Raw genomic sequence first — 15962 nt, 5'->3', positions numbered from 1 at the left:
GAGACGGGGGGAGACGAGGGAGTCGCAAGTGTGGAAGGCAGCGGAGGAGACCTGTGTGTGGAGATGGAGGGATGATGAGAGAGACCGAGAGAGAGAGGCAGTGTCGAGACAGAGCAGTTAGATGTGTGCGCATTTGCTGTTGAATTAAACATGAACTTCTTCATTAGGGCCAGACAAAAGGACACACTATGTACACATGAGGTGCAAGCTCACACACACACACACACACACACACACACACACACACACACACACTTTTACCCACGGTTACTGTTTGATCTTCTCCCCCTTTTACCTTGTCAAAGACACTCTCAAAGACTCTACCGGAGGAAAATGTTCCATCCCGAGGGGAATGCTTGTGCACCAACTTTTAGTCTCTCATAAGGTTTTCCGGTATTGGGGAACGTAATCCAACACAACCTTTGTACGAGGTAACAGCACTGCCTTCACCACGGCAACAGGCGGAGCACCTGTGTCTCGCAGTCGTGCAGTGGTCTCTTCTTCATGGGAACATGAAATGTGACTAGACTAGAATAAAAAGATTGGTAGTATTGACATGAAACTATTGCTATTTTGCTCCTATTTGTTTCAAAATGAAACTCAATTTATACTTTTGAAAGAAAAGCAATTATTATATTTATCATTATTTTTCTCTGTCTTTCATACCTGAATGCAAAACTATTTCACAGCATGAAACTAACTGTTTTATCTGTAATCTGTTTGTTTGTTTTTCAAGGTGACCATCAGATTGTGCAACTCTATCTCAAGTCCAAGGAGACCGGCCTGGCATTCGCTAATACCAGTTTTGTTTTCTACAACTGTAGTGTGCACAAGTCGTAAGTCTGTGTTTACTACTAGCTCCCTGGAGTGCTTCTCTCTAGCAGACAGCTTGTCATCATACTAATCTCTTGCCTATTGACTAAAACAATAGGATTGATTCTGAAACTGTTGGAAATTGTATATTATACGTGAATAAGTAGGCATATTGAGCTTTTTTGCTGCTGTTCAATACTAATCCCCCACCCCCTTTCAATCTGATCTGATCTCTCCATTTAGATGTATTTCGTGCGTGAGCAGTCCTTACCAGTGCCACTGGTGCAAATACCGGCATGACTGCACCCACGACCCGCGCACGTGTTCCTTCCAGGAAGGCCGAGTCAAGAAGCCTGAGGTGAGTCCTAGGCCACAGGTGTAGTGCAGACATGTTTATTTGTTCAGTCACCAAGCCCCCCCCCCCCCCCCCCCCCACCCTGCAGTTGTTGCTTTGTGAGTAAAACAATTTCTATGAGCACCTCTTCCTGTGGGTTCAAATACATTCACCTGTAGCCCAGTGAGACCAGTGTCCGAGAATCCCATGGCGGTTTTTAATGCCGCTATTGCGCCGGCTCAGTAATAAAACATGGTGAAATAAATTGAGAGGAAAGGTTTGGCCACGTGACGCTAATGGCGATCCTTTCTCGGTTTCACATGTAAAAAGAGTTAAGAGGGCCGAGAACACCTTTCAGCTGCAGCGCTCCCATCTGGAACGAGTCTCTTGGCATGTCTCCTTCTTGACTGCACATCAAAGGGCAGTGGGAACTAATAAAACGGAGCCATTTCCTCCCCGTTCCCCCGCAACAGCTTAGTCCGTGTGAATTATCGATAGTATTGGCAGCCGGTTCTATTCCCGTCGCCGCAGAGCCCGGCGTAATTACGCTGCTCTGCTGCAGAGGACAAGCCACTCACTGGCCCCCAACAGCCCCCCCTACCCCCCTCGCCTGTCGACTTTCGTGAGAGGTCCCACTCTTATTCTGAGTCACAGTAGCGGTGTGGAGCACAGAGGTAAAGGACGGAGCCTGTGTGTGCGTGTGTGAGAGAGTTTTTTGGGCTGCCTGTCCTCAATCAACTCTTGGTGGTTTTCAAGGAGAGGCTTCTCGGGGAGTTAGTAGCGTGTTAATCCTCGCCCGAGGTGAGCTCTGATGAAGATCACTAGTGCTCATGTCTGGGTTGGCAGACGCCGCACGGCGGACAGGGACGAGCTTAGCCAGATTGCCTCCTTTGATGAGCAGTCTGCTCTCAATTGTGTTATCCCACCCGTGCCCCCCCCCCACCTCCCCGAAGCCATTCAACCCGCAGAGACAATATTATTTCCTTTTTCCACAATTTCCATTATCCTTTTGAACCTTCTGCTTAGTCAGGCCGCAGCCCGAGTCTTTGCAGGTTTACTTTTCCAATTAACTCAGAGGCTGGCCGTCAATATTGACGGAGGATAATAATGTACGAGTCCTCTTGTATTGTGTTGCTGACTAAAAGAAAGCCGTAAGTAAAGCGAACGGGGATTTGGTATTAGCACATTAATGGCGTCCCCTTTTTGACGCGTTGTTACGGAAGAAGCAGGTGTTTTGCGGGCTTAATAACTTTTAATTTGCTTTTAATTAACCCCTCAAATCCAAGGTCATGCATTTGCTGGCCGATTCCAGGTTTACCGCTTGTTGTTAATGATTTAGACACACATGCAAGCTTGAGAACATGCAGGCACACGCGCAATCATTGCCATATTTCAGGATAGGCAACAAGTCAACTTTGCCCCCGTGGAATGGAATGGCCTCTTTCTGCAGCAGATGACGGTTTGTGTACTATTACAATTAAGGGATTTCAGGCGCTGATCTGAATAATCCCCTAACGCTATGCAAATGATCAAGGCCCGGCAGATCTCCCCACTGGCTGAGCTTGTTGTTAGTATGCACGGCAGGACGGAGTACATGGCCGGGCGTACAGTGGGTGCCTTTTTAATCATCCGCCAGCGACGATATGGGCACACGGATCAGACGTTTGCCTGTTGGCACATTAACCAAGGCCACGTCCCGCTTTGCCCTCCACGCGTCTCAAGGACTTAGCCGCTCTCGCTGACAAAGCCCATGCGCGCAGCTTCACTCGGTCACGCTGAACAAATAGCCCAAAGTTATTCCTGACCAGCACTGTTGCTTTTCTATAATGAATAGGCTGTGCTTGTATACACAACAAACGCTTATTTACCCTGCATTTTTGTCACTGCTTGCAACTGCAATCCTCATCCCAAGTGCACACGCAGCCACGTCTTAAGCAACAGGAAAGGAGGAAACTTCCTGTTTTCTTTGTCTGATGAAAACCGCAGGCTTTCTGCTTCTTCGGTTGCTAAGCTTCTTGTTAATATATTCAGCTGTTAAGGAGATACATAAGATACCCAACATATTTTTTGCTAAATTTCTATTACCATCGCGTAGAAAAAAATATTGTTTGTGCTGTGGTGATCAATACCTTCGAGTTTATTTACCAGCAACCTATTGCTCATCGGATGAGGATAATTAGATTTATTGGATGAGGATCATTTATGAAAGAGTCGCTAATAGCTGGCACAGAGATGGTAGGGAGACGTGCTTGTGCTCAATTCATAGACGAATCCATGTCGTACACAAGCTGGGACTGCTGAGGAGTCAGATGAGTATGTGCACAGTCAAGCCACAAGGGAGAAGTCGAATCTGAGAGGGAAAAAAAACAAAGTTGGAGGAAAATTATGGAAAATATACTGTAAGTAAAAGATTTAAGAGCCTCAAAAAGGCATCAAACTGCTCGAGCATAGGGAGCAATAAAAAATAGTCAAAGTCAAACCACACAGATTTTGAGAAAACCTACAGCTTAGGTAGACCTATTGGAAGAGTTATTTTGGGAAATTATATATAATGTATGTAATAATATATATAATATAAAGACATCAGACAGAATTGTGAAGTCAATTTTCTGGACCCAAACAAGTTCTTACCCTGGTGGCTAGTGAACACATTTTAATCTTGTGTTTTTTTTAATTGCTACACTATTTTTTTCTTTTAAATAAAGTGGTTAAAAAAAAAATGCTCCATGCTGTTTGTTTACATTCCGGCCTCTCATCTAAAAACGACATCGCCCTTCCGTACTTGGCGATTTAGCAAGTAGACGGTTATCATAACCAATGGTGATGATGACCAAAACTATTAAAGAAACCCTCAAAGTTTTTTATAAATTGGCAAGGACAGAGACGCAGGCAGGAGAGCGAGCGGTATTTGGGGGAGCTGATGTGCAGGATAGAAGCCAGCTGAGGGGCAGGAGGGAAAATGAACAGCGAGCGGGAGAGTGTCTTTGCCCGAGGCTCCGGAGGAGATGATAAAACAGAGGCCAGTAAAGAGGAGCCTTTGGTAACCACGAGGTGTGTGTGTGTGTGTGTGTGTGTGTGTACGTGTAGCGTATGAAAGCTGAAGATCCTCTTCATCTTCACACCTTACACCGCTCTAATTACGGGCCCCTCTCTCTCTCTCTCTCTCTCGCTCTTACCTCCCTCGTCCCTCGCTTCAAACTGTGCCAAGGGCTTTTACATTCACTATTCCCACCTCGCTGCCTACTCTCTGTCACTCTGCCTATCTCCACCTTTCACACCTCCCACCAGCCTCTAATTATCAGATCTTAGTAGGTCCCCGAGAAGAAAAGAAGTCACAAAAGGAGCAGGGGGAGAGAGACAACCAGTGAGAAGGATTTGATGGAGTTGAAGAGATTTGCGGAGGGTCGGTGAGCTGGAAAGGGCCGAACAACACGTGCCGGCTTTAGAGAGAAAAATAAAGGAAGGCGGGATAAAGTATGAGCGTGACAGAGAAACAGGGATGAGGTGAAAGAAAACAATATGTCATTGATGGAGAGAGGGAAAATTAAGGGTAATTACTCTATGGATTTTTTTTTTTAAAGGAGCTCTTATTATGTGGTTAGGGTGAGTAATGCTATTGAAGGGTGCTTTTCTCTTTCCAGTGCTTTAGCGTGATTACATGACTATTGGCCTTTTACGGAGATTCATATTTCCGCACAAATCAACACATGTTTATTACTTGGTCTGTTTTACCCAAAATACAAACACTTTTTTTCCCCACTTCCTTTGACCCGTCTGCAGATTGTTTTCATTACATTCATTTGTATTTATTGTTCCTTCTCCTATTGGAAGGAGACAACCAGTAAACACTCAACAGTATTTGAATTCAAATACAATGAGTGCATATCGCTGTGCGATATCTGTCCACAATTTGCGTTTGTCCCCTCTTCTTTATCGCGAGTCGTCGAGGGTGGGAGCAGAAATAAATGCACTGACATTAGATCAACCTAAATGTTGACATAACTCTCAAGGGGAGACATCGAGCGTTACTGCCAACCACGCTGGCCTCAGCAGCCAGCTAGAATGGTACGTGTGTGTTTGTTGAAACCACTGAAAGCCCACTTGGCCCCAGGGGGGCTACTGGCAACCATCGCAGTGCGTCGCATTGTTTTGTCTGCATGTGTACGTACACATGCAAACAGAGAGAGCCGCTCTAGGTGGGAGAAAAAAACACGCCGTGCCGACGGTGCACACAGTTGCATGCTTGTGGATTCCTGGACACAATTGACATTATTCATTTGCTATTGAGGCCATTAATAGATTTTTTTTTCCTGCGGTTTCTTTTATTGTAAAAGATAGAAAGGCTGAGAATTAAGCTTTTGGTTCTGCTTTTTCTGTATGTAGTCAACAGTTGTTGGAAGTTGCTTTTTTGAAGTTTTCTATCTCCAGGACATGTTGTCATGAAGGCAAACGATGCAGGAGATGCTGTTGACTGTGGCTGCTCATCTCTTACTGCAATGAGATTCCAAGGCAGCCGTTTATTATTTGTATGCGCTTGCATACGCGTGTACAAACACAAGTGTGCACACAAGTTGTGTGTGTTTGTTGTTGCTCGCATGTCTGGGTGTAAACCTTGAAGCTGCTTGAATCTAAAAGAGCACTTGATGCTCACGTGCACAATCCTATTACCACGTGCCGCTATCGCCGCAGATCTATGTCTTCAAAACTCTGCTCAAGTCATACTCCGGTGCTTCCCGTGCCTTCATTTCCACAGAACAGATCAAATTTACTGTCCCCTATTGTTCATGTGTATTAACTGGAAAAGATGTGATTAAAAAAATGAACCATGCATCTCTCTTTGCTCTCCCACCCATTCTCCTTCTCCAAATACAACCCTCGGTTCTTAGGAAAATGAGATTCGGAAGAGCAAACACACGCGCAGCACTTCTTCCTTCCACCACTGAACTCACTCACCCCGTGTGTCATTTATCTATAATGACTTTGTGAATAGTGTGACACAGCGTCCCCCCTCTCTCTCTCTCTCCCCACTCAGCCACCCAGTCAGTCATTCAGCCTAACCCAATCAAGTGGCTTTTAATGAACTTCAAACAAGTGTTATCACCCAGTTCAACGTGCGCCATGCTTCACTCCCCCCCAGCTCCATCCATGCGGGCGCTCACCTTATCTGCGCTCTTTCTTTTCAACCTCTTTCCCTCTGCCTCTCTGACAGGCTGACGCTTCCCCCGTCGCACATACTTAATATTTATATTTTGCCTTTTTTCCAGCGATTCGCTATTCCTCTCTGTCATTTTGCGTGTTTTGCTCTAGCCGCCGCTCTGCGGCATTAACATGAAACAGTTTAGAGGAGTACTGTTCCCTATTTACTATCTTTTCCCTCCTTTGATCCCCCTCCTCACCTTTCCCTGCTTGTCAGTCACTTTACTATTCTTGTCACTGCTATTCACGTGTTCCTTCTCGTCTCTCCCTTTCTCTTCGTCTTGAAGGCAAGTGATCGGTGCTCTACATGCAGCCAGCTCCTCACACCTGAATTGATTGGCTCTTAATATCAGACCTCCAATTGCTGAGCGACTCGTCTCCTCCTCCCTCTGACGTTAATTATTTCCCAAATTGCTGCACAGACAGAAATCAACCTAATTTCGATCCTCCAGTGACACCTTTCCTTCTTGAACACAAACATGAACACCCAAAGCAAACATAAATTCAAATTGAGAGCTCATCTCATTTCTGCATTAGTGTCTATTTTAACATCAGCGCGCTCTTAACTCACACTGACCATGAGCAGGTTCAACCAAGGGACTCTGATCCCAACAAAACAGGAACTGACTCCCTAAGGTTTCTTCCCTTTTTTCCCCTCTTGTAAGGGTTTTTTCATTTTTTGGGGAGTTTTTCCTGTGCCGATGGTGGGTTTCGGGGCAGAGGATGTTGTATGTGTACAGACTGTAAAGCCCTCTGAGGCAAATTTGTAATTTGCGATTCTGGGCTATACAAAATAAAATGACTTGACTTGACTTGACTCAGATAAAAGCACTAAAACAAGATGAAAGCAGTGAATCCTGAGTTTCATTCAATTAAATCAAGTACCGGGTGGTCTGCTACATGATGAGAGTGTTGATTGGTCTGTGACTTCACAGTACACCAAATGTCACTCAGTATATATTATTATATTATTTGGTGCGATGAACTATCATCCTGAGTGTACCCAATTAAAAATGTTGGGCTTTTCATTATCTTTTTCATATGAATGTAATGTAAAAAATGGGTACACGCGTAAAAGCAATAAATCAACTAACATAACCTGATATTTAAACCCATAGTAACACGCTACCCTCCACCTCCCCATTCATTTTGTCTCTCTCACAGGGGTGTCCCCAGTTACTGCCGGCGGATAGGATCCTGGTGCCGGTCAACGTGGTGAAGCCCATCACACTACGGGCGAAGAACCTCCCCCAGCCGCAGTCTGGGCAGAGGGGGTACGAGTGTCTGCTGACCATCCAGGGGAACGAGCACAGAGTCCCTGCCTTGCGTTTCAACAGCTCCTCAGTGCAGTGCCAAAACACATCGGTGAGAATGAGTGTGTGTGTGTATCTGCAAATGTGTGTGTAAACTTTACTTGCAACCTCTCTGGGATATCATCATTGACCACTGCACACCAGCACATCTGTCAAAACGGCCCATTTCTATAAAGCTTTCCCATTAAGATGAACATGATACATTTTCGATGTGGAGTACACACAGACTCTCTCACACACACACGCACACATATTTGTCTTGTTGCAGCCAGCCCGTGGGTAAGAAAAGACAAGCGCCTGACTCTCCTGCATAGCGCTCCCTAAGATGATGCTTCATTCACTGCCTGAAAAATGCATTGACAGCAATGAAAGGCGAGCAGAAAGGGCTTTCCTCTGATGTTGATGCTAATCGTCTGTTGATACAAGAACATCTCATCTTCCTGTCTATCATCACCACTGTGTGTGTTTATCTGTGTGTAGAGCTCTTGGGATTTATTGGATTCATCATAATACCAACCAAATGTTGTACTTTGATTGAGCAGTTCTGAAAGGAAACTAATTTAATAGACAATTATGATTTAGGCAACAACTTTCTGTGAAATTGAGAATAAGAATCAAATGAAATACAATAACGTCTTTGAAAGATCTTTTGTGTGCATATTGTGTTTGCAAAATCAGAGTCTACAGCCACCTGTTGATGATCATTTTTACATTCAGGTTTTTTTTGTTACAACCGAGCATTTTGGACCCGGAGATGATAGACCGTTAAAGTAGCTCAATGGTTCATCTCTCTACCTCCCATCTTCTCCTCCCTGTCTCTTATTCTTTCCCTCTCTGGTTGCCATGGTGATAGTATTTCTATGATGGGATGGAGATGAGCAGTCTACCTGTGGAGCTGACCGTCATCTGGAACGGAGATTTCAGCATTGACAACCCCGCCCACAACAAAGGTGAGCATACACACAGGCACTAGTTTGCACACACACACACACACTCACACACACCTTTTTGAATCCAAATCAGTTCATTCGCAGTTCTTCCACACACATTGAGTTGACACAGTCTCTAATAAACTCTCATTTAAACCTCACATGGACTCAAACACACAGTAAAGCTGCCGCTTCCACATTATTGCCCTTGGAGCCGGTCTCCATGGCAACAGGCAGGCAGTGTGCTGAGGTGCAGCATCCATCCCCTGATGTTGCCATGTAGAGTGGTTAACTTTAACACACTTTCCCTCCTTAGGTCTGTCTCCATTGGTCACTGTTTGTCCTGCACTTTACTGTCGGACTGTTATGTCCAAAATCTATTGTTTTGCCTCCTCACAAACATTTCATTTCCGCTCTCACCGGGAGTTAATTTGCTTTACTGTCATACATTTCAGAGGAAAAACCACATGTAATTACAGCCGGAAGGAAAATACATAACCAATAATGATAATCATTGAAGCTAAAATGACATTATTATTTCAGGCTATTTGAAAATAGGTAACACATTATCTACATTGCTGCCGGTAATTTCTTCCTGTCCAGTTTTCCATCTACTCGCAGTATACTGTATGTGGAGTGTCAGCTCAGTGCTGATTTGTAAGCTTTTCAGTACTCTGCTGCTTGGCTTGATTCAGCGTGGCCACTGGCAATGCAGCGCACTGAGGGATCCATGCTGTGGTGGGAAAACCGCCGCATGCTGGGGGTTGTAGTTCTCTGACAGGAAAACAACTCATCTTAACCGTAGGCAGTAGAAACATATTGTTAAAATATGGATGGTACGGCAACATGGAACTGTGCTGAAAGGCAAAGTTTGTACATTCTTTGTTTTATTTTATGATTATGTGTCTGAGTCAAAAACAAAAACACATCCTTAAGCCTGTGTGTAAAATCAAAGAAGCAACGAAAGCGTTAGCCAGAGAGTTCTTCTATGCCTGTGGAGAACGATGCTCCCAATCAGCATTTGATGGACGGATCACACGTGCATCTGATGGCAATTAAAGAGAAAATGGCTGGACCGTTGCCATGGAGATAATATGTTAAATGCACGGTGAATGAGCAGAGGCGAGAACCAGCAGTGTAGGGAACTCTGAGACAGAGAGGGAGTATGTAATGATGATGATAGATGGGGAAATAATGAGACTGAGATATCAGCGAATGTCGCTCTCAAAATATGCACTTTGGTGTTTGCATATTCACAGACAGACATTTAGAGATTTGGGTAAACAACTGACATTTTAGTTAATGTGTATTTCAAAGTGTTGAAATGTCCATTATTTTAGAGGCTTTTGCGCTAAATTAATTTGCATGCATTTGCTGTTCAGCAATCATTTCGACAAAGGTGGTTCTCATGAGTTATCCACTCTTTCTCCCTCTATCCTTACCCCCCCCCCCCCCCCCCCTGCTGTCTTTCCTCCCTCTCTTTTAGTCCATCTGTACAAGTGCGACGCCCAGCGTGGAAGCTGTGGTTTGTGTCTGAAGGCAGACCCGCTGTTTGGATGCGTTTGGTGCAAAGGAGAGAACCGCTGCACACTCAAACAACACTGTCCCTACCCCGAGAACCAGTGGCTGGAGCACAACGGCATCAACAGCAAGTGCACCCACCCAAGGATCACACAGGTGGGACACACACACACACCAGGACGCTGATCAAAGTGTCCACAATGCAAACATACTTTACACACAAGCATATAGGTGGATCGAGCAATGCTACCAAGCCACAGCAGCTATTCAATCTGAGTGCATTAGTTTAGTTTAATATAGTTTACATCTTTTTTTTTATATGCTGTTAGGCATTCGCTAATTAGAGGTTTGAATGATAGTGATATACTAAAATCACAATTACAGAAATCCTAGGAAGACACCTCTGTAGTTTTCTTTCCTTAATACCAAGTAGCATAAGAGTTGTTATTGTTTACTGAATCTTATTTTCAATGTAAACACACGATCCTACGATGGACCATGCCAGAGGCAAATTATCCTCAAACTTGCTAGTTATATGTCGAACGCAAATGGGCTTGACCTCTGCAGTTCATATGAGGGAGCCAATAGCAGTAGGGTGAAAGGTCAGCCAGATGAAAGCTGAGCGGATGCATTGGAAAGAACATCCTTCTTTCCAATGCAATCCACAGATGCCCAGGCAAAGATAGAAGAGGATGGATTCGGTTTACATGAAGGTAGGCTGAGCAGCAATAGAGTCATGTGAATCATGGTGATTGGGCGGACGAACGAATACCCCTACAGCCTCTCCATGTCCCCATGATGCATAGTAAGGCCCGCCGTGCAGCATCCGCTAGTAAGAGCATAAGGAGCGGATACAGATACAGAGAGGGGAATCCCTTTTGGCGTCCAGGGTAGCGATGGGTTTGGACAGAGAGGCGCGAGATGCAGGAACGGAAGGTTAATCCCTTCTCAGCTGTCCGCTCTCCTGTCTTTGCACCATCCTACACAGACCGGCATACAGATAAGTGGCTGACCTTGGTGGAGATTTACTGAGAGCGGCATCGTAAACCCTGTTGTTCCTCATAATCTTGAATCTCCACTGATCATGTTCACCTGATGGGTTCCAGCAGATTCTTCTTGTGTTTTTTTTATCTTAATGAAGAAGGATTGTCCGACACTGAGTGAAACAAATCTGGAATCTGTGCACACTGAGGACGTACTGTAGACATGTCCAAACTGGAGAGTTACTACCTCCCCATCTGCTCATAGGTGCACATATGTCTGGCATGTCAAAGGAGTTGAGGTTATTGAAGTGCACCTCCTCCCCGATGTTTGTCTTCAACCCAAGAACTGGATCAATTCTTAGAGATGGGTCGTGCTTCTCTCCTTGCATCCCCGAGGCTGCAGCCGGGACATATTGCAGCCTTCTCACGTCCCCCATAAGAACTGTCAGCGAGTGAGGAGTGAGGACTTTTCCAAGACAACCAGGGCCGTAATGCATTCTAATACGCTTCATTATAGTGACATCTCCCATCAACAATATGAGAGGGAGAGACTCGCGTAGAAAGATGGGAATAGAAAGGGAGAGAGCGGGAGAAGTGATTAAGTGTTTGCCTCTGCCCAACCGTCAATTATCTTGTCAAAGTCACAAATCTAATCAACGCCTCATTGAGTCTCTCCCTCTTTTTCACTCTTTTGCTTCTTCCTTCTCCTCTGCTATTCCTCTTTAACTCTTAATAATAATAATAATAATAATAATAGCCTTTTTTTTTTATAACGCACCCTTCATCAACAGATCTTGGAGTGCAAACTCTGTGTCCCTTTCCATCCTCCATATTTGCTAATAGATGGAGAGCCACGATGCTTTGTTAGCAATCTTTTTAATTGCATGTATTGTAGCCCCGTTCCCTGTTGGCGCTTTTTTTCATTACGATATCAGCAGGGAGCCTTATTAATCAGAGACTCTGAAGCATACTATAACGATATCTCCCACATGGCAGCCACTAGTCCTGCGTTGTGCATGACCTGGTCTGAGCTCGCCTCTGTCATCCGATTGGCTGGTTCCTTTCCAGCCCAGCGAGTTGACTTTTTATGAGTTTACTTCTTTGGGGAAAAAAGGCAAACGATATTTTAATGCTTATCTGATTGTAACATAATAATGATGATGCCACAACAAGCAAGAGCATCCAGCCATGAGATAAAGCCTCAATCAAACACTCACACAGTACTCTTGCTGAAACTGAATCTCGGCTCCTGTGACAATCCGTGGGATCGATCTTGTTCAGGGGGCATGGTGACATAGCACGGTTGAAGCTGGGCCCCCTTTCTGCAGCATGGAATACTTCTATTTGACGGAGACCGATCGAAACAGAGCAGTCTCTGTCTGTCTCTAACATCCATCCATATGGGCCGGCCTGGTGCACGCTCACTGGCCAACAAGGAATTGTGTGAGCAAAGCGAGGATGGATGTTGGAACCGCTTCTTCAACCGTGAGAGAAGTTGCTGATGAATCAAAGGACACTGTGATTACTGCGAAGGTGTCACCCGATGCCAAGTTTTAACTTAATCTTATGTTATATAGTGTCGTGGTCTTCAGCGAATACAGGATTGAGAAATGACAAGCCCTTGACCCGGAGTCTTGACCCCTTAGCTGTCGCTGGAGCTGTTATGTTGTTGTTTATTGTCTCCCTTCTGCAGCCGTTTCTCCCATCCCCATCTTTATATAACCTGGTAGCGGAAAAAGCTTAATAATTTGATAACATTAAATTCAAATGCATTCCTATTATTATCACCTGCTCATTCATAGATGCCTGTGCAGCCTGTTTGGCTTTTGCATAGAATTTTTATCCCACATTTCGATGACAAAATATTTTTAAAAGGGTTCATTTTCAGACGCTACTTAACATTCATCATTTCTACTCTGTCACTATTACACAAAGCTCTTCATAACATGAATATACTGTGCACTGCCATGGATTGCCTAATCGTTTGACACGCTCATTTTAAATGAATTAGTAATTTAAGATATTGGTCTATAAATGTGTACAGTTCTGACAAGGGGTTGGTAGACCTATTGCAGCTAATGGGGCTGCTTAATTATGAACACATTTAAATAGCTTTTTAATGTTAGCCAATTTATTTTGAGTCCAGGAACTGTTTGGCACAATGCAGTGTTGATATTATTTGCCAAATCTAAAAGCAATTATTATTTCAGTTTTCTTTTGAATATTCTGATGAATTGCATTTTTGTTTTTAAACTATTTCCATTGATTTTACATAATATACATCGACACGAGACAGAGAGAAGCAAAGATGTCATTTATTTCACACCTTCTATTACATGTTCCCATCTTCAATTTTCACATCTAAAATTGTATCAACTTGTTTTTTTAATGAAACTACAGCTTATTTTACAGCAGAATTCTACCCGCTACTAACCAATGCTTGTCGTGTAGCAAAACAAACAAAACATCTCCCAAATAATAAATTCCAGTCTTGACTTCCCACAGATCACACCTCTGCGGGGTCCCAGGGAGGGCGGCACACTAGTAACTATTCGTGGTGAGAACCTGGGACTGGAGTTCAGAGAGATTCAGGACAACGTGAAGGTGGCCGAGGTGGATTGCTCCCCGATACGTGAGGGCTACATACCTGCTGAACAGTAAGTCACGTTTGATATTTGGAATTTGCTTTACAAAGCATGTCCACAGCAGCCAGAGGAAAACGGCAATTAATGGAAAACCTATAATATCTACTGCGCTGGTGAACAGAGAGCCACCCACATTTCATATTAGCGCGCACACACACACACACACACACACACACACACACACACACACACACACACACACATTAACACACATGCCCATAATCATTTGGGAAAGTTCAGGAGATTACACTTTTGAGTTTAATCCTGAGCTTTGGTCCCTTACAGTGGGGCCGTCTTTCAAATTATTCTAAACTAGTTTAAAGTTGGCTTATCACTAGAGCCAGGGCTTCGTCTGCTAAGAAAGTAAGTTATGTGCCGGCACTTTCTAAGCAAATGCTGACTCGGCAGAAGAGGTGGCTGTACTTGAGGTCATACATAAAAGGACTTTTTCCCTTTTCTCCCACAAGTTGGCATTGTTCGAAAGGTGAAATTGGTGCCAAATAATGCACCATAATAAGCATTATTTTATTTGGGTTTTAACAAGCTTAGGTCCATTTCTATTTACATAATTTGCTAGAATGGCAAACCGCTCCGGTGTTTTTCTACAGGCTTATTTGTGTGAGGCGTGTACATTTAGGTGTGTCTGCACATGCATTTCTCTATGTTATTATATCTTTTATTTTTTTTAATTTTTTTACATCTTCCACAATGATGCAACTGTGTTTCCAGGATTGTGTGTGAGATGGGCAAAGCCGAGAAGAGCCAGTATACTGGGAACGTACAGGTCTGCGTCGGGGTTGGCGAGTGCAGACCAGAATTCATGGCGAAGTCCTCCAAGTACTACTACTTTGTGGTGAGTCCACGCTTCCGATAGCTGATCCTTTTGTTTTTTTTCATTTGGAAAAAAGTGTACTTTGCAGCTTGATTTGATGGTTGAAAAGACTCCAGGCGACTTCTTTCCACACATGCTGCATATGTCAAACTCTGCATGTTTGCACCTCGCCAGACAGAGCTTCTACCTCTCAGCATTCCTCAAGCGTGTAACAGCGCTGAGACATAACAGGCAGTCAGTTACTAATGAGTGCAGAATGAGGAAGAAACGCTTATGGTAATAAATGCCTTCCTCTGACATGAACACATAAAATCTCACGCCTAACACACTTTCTGTGTTCTTTCAAAACCAACTTTGCACGCAATTCATCAGTGTCAACCGCACGCTCTCAAATGAATGTGCAGTTGTTGCCATTATGTACTCGTTTATGGAGTCATCGCTTTTACTGCCATCCATCAACGGGAGCTGGCTAGGTTTTATTTCTCCACCAGGTCTCTGCAGGGATTATATGATGTTAGGTCTCGATGTCGCACCACGCAACAGGCTGCAGATGAGATTATAAGAAGGCGAAATGAACTGAAAGAGGAGGTGGAATGCATCAGTCGCTGCTGTGTCAAAGCTTTCCTCCACAGTATCGTGTACGTAGGTGGTGCAGTTACATACTAACCCTCAGAGGCATATTTACCTGAGAATGATCAGTCGAGGTTCCTCTAGAGCGTGCAGGCTAATTACAAAATGCCACTATTTGTGTCCCAACTATTGAAATGCTTTGCCTATTAATGAGGTAAATAGTGTGTTTAACTTTAAGAAGTTAACTCATCATTTATTCACCTTGATTCCACCCTCTGATTGACTTGTGGCCTTACAACCTCTGCCCCTTCTCCAGATTCCGAGGATTATCAACCTCAAGCCCAGTCGAGGTCCGGTCTCCGGGGGAACCGTCGTCAACATCACCGGCAGCCACCTTGACGCTGGGAGCAACGTGTCAATCATGTTTAAAGACCAGCCGTGCACTTATCTGAGGTTAGTGGGGAGCAAGCCAGAGCTGATCCTGCCAATCTCACTTAAACGGTCAATTAAAAGCTCAGTCAAAGTCCGCGATAGTCAAACGCTTCTGACAGTTTTCCTCTTTGCCCCATCATTTCTTGCCCAACATTAACCGACACGGTAGTTAGATGTCCTTGAAGAAAGGAAAGCGGTCATGATCACGGAAAGCAAACACGTGAATCTTTTGCTTTGTGTATTTCTTTCAGAAGAGAAAACGCATATTGTAATCCACCACCACTGATCAATGCAATATTCCATGTTCCGTCAATAAACCATCTTTACGTAACCACTCAACCATCTTCAGCATTATATTGATATTGGTTTGTGAATGATTTAGCAGTGATGAACA

General features: G+C 44.2%; 1 protein-coding gene across 2 annotated transcripts in view; it reads left to right on the top strand.

Moving 5' to 3' along the window:
• The window catches only part of plxna4 (plexin A4), a 198880-nt gene that overhangs the window by 135164 nt on the left and 47754 nt on the right, over positions 1 to 15962 (top strand). For both annotated transcript variants that reach the window (XM_040175345.2, XM_078100305.1), the window contains exons 8-15: positions 737 to 836; positions 1057 to 1171; positions 7508 to 7708; positions 8510 to 8606; positions 10072 to 10262; positions 13595 to 13746; positions 14464 to 14587; positions 15453 to 15589. In XM_040175345.2, the coding sequence (XP_040031279.1) occupies positions 737 to 836; positions 1057 to 1171; positions 7508 to 7708; positions 8510 to 8606; positions 10072 to 10262; positions 13595 to 13746; positions 14464 to 14587; positions 15453 to 15589 (1117 nt within the window). The remainder of the gene's footprint in view (positions 1 to 736; positions 837 to 1056; positions 1172 to 7507; positions 7709 to 8509; positions 8607 to 10071; positions 10263 to 13594; positions 13747 to 14463; positions 14588 to 15452; positions 15590 to 15962) is intronic.

Source organism: Gasterosteus aculeatus, chromosome 4 (genome assembly GCF_964276395.1).
Source record: "Gasterosteus aculeatus chromosome 4, fGasAcu3.hap1.1, whole genome shotgun sequence".
NCBI lineage: Eukaryota > Metazoa > Chordata > Actinopteri > Perciformes > Gasterosteidae > Gasterosteus > Gasterosteus aculeatus.
Note: the sequence above shows the minus strand (reverse complement) of the source record. Positions and strands in the feature narration are given on the sequence as shown.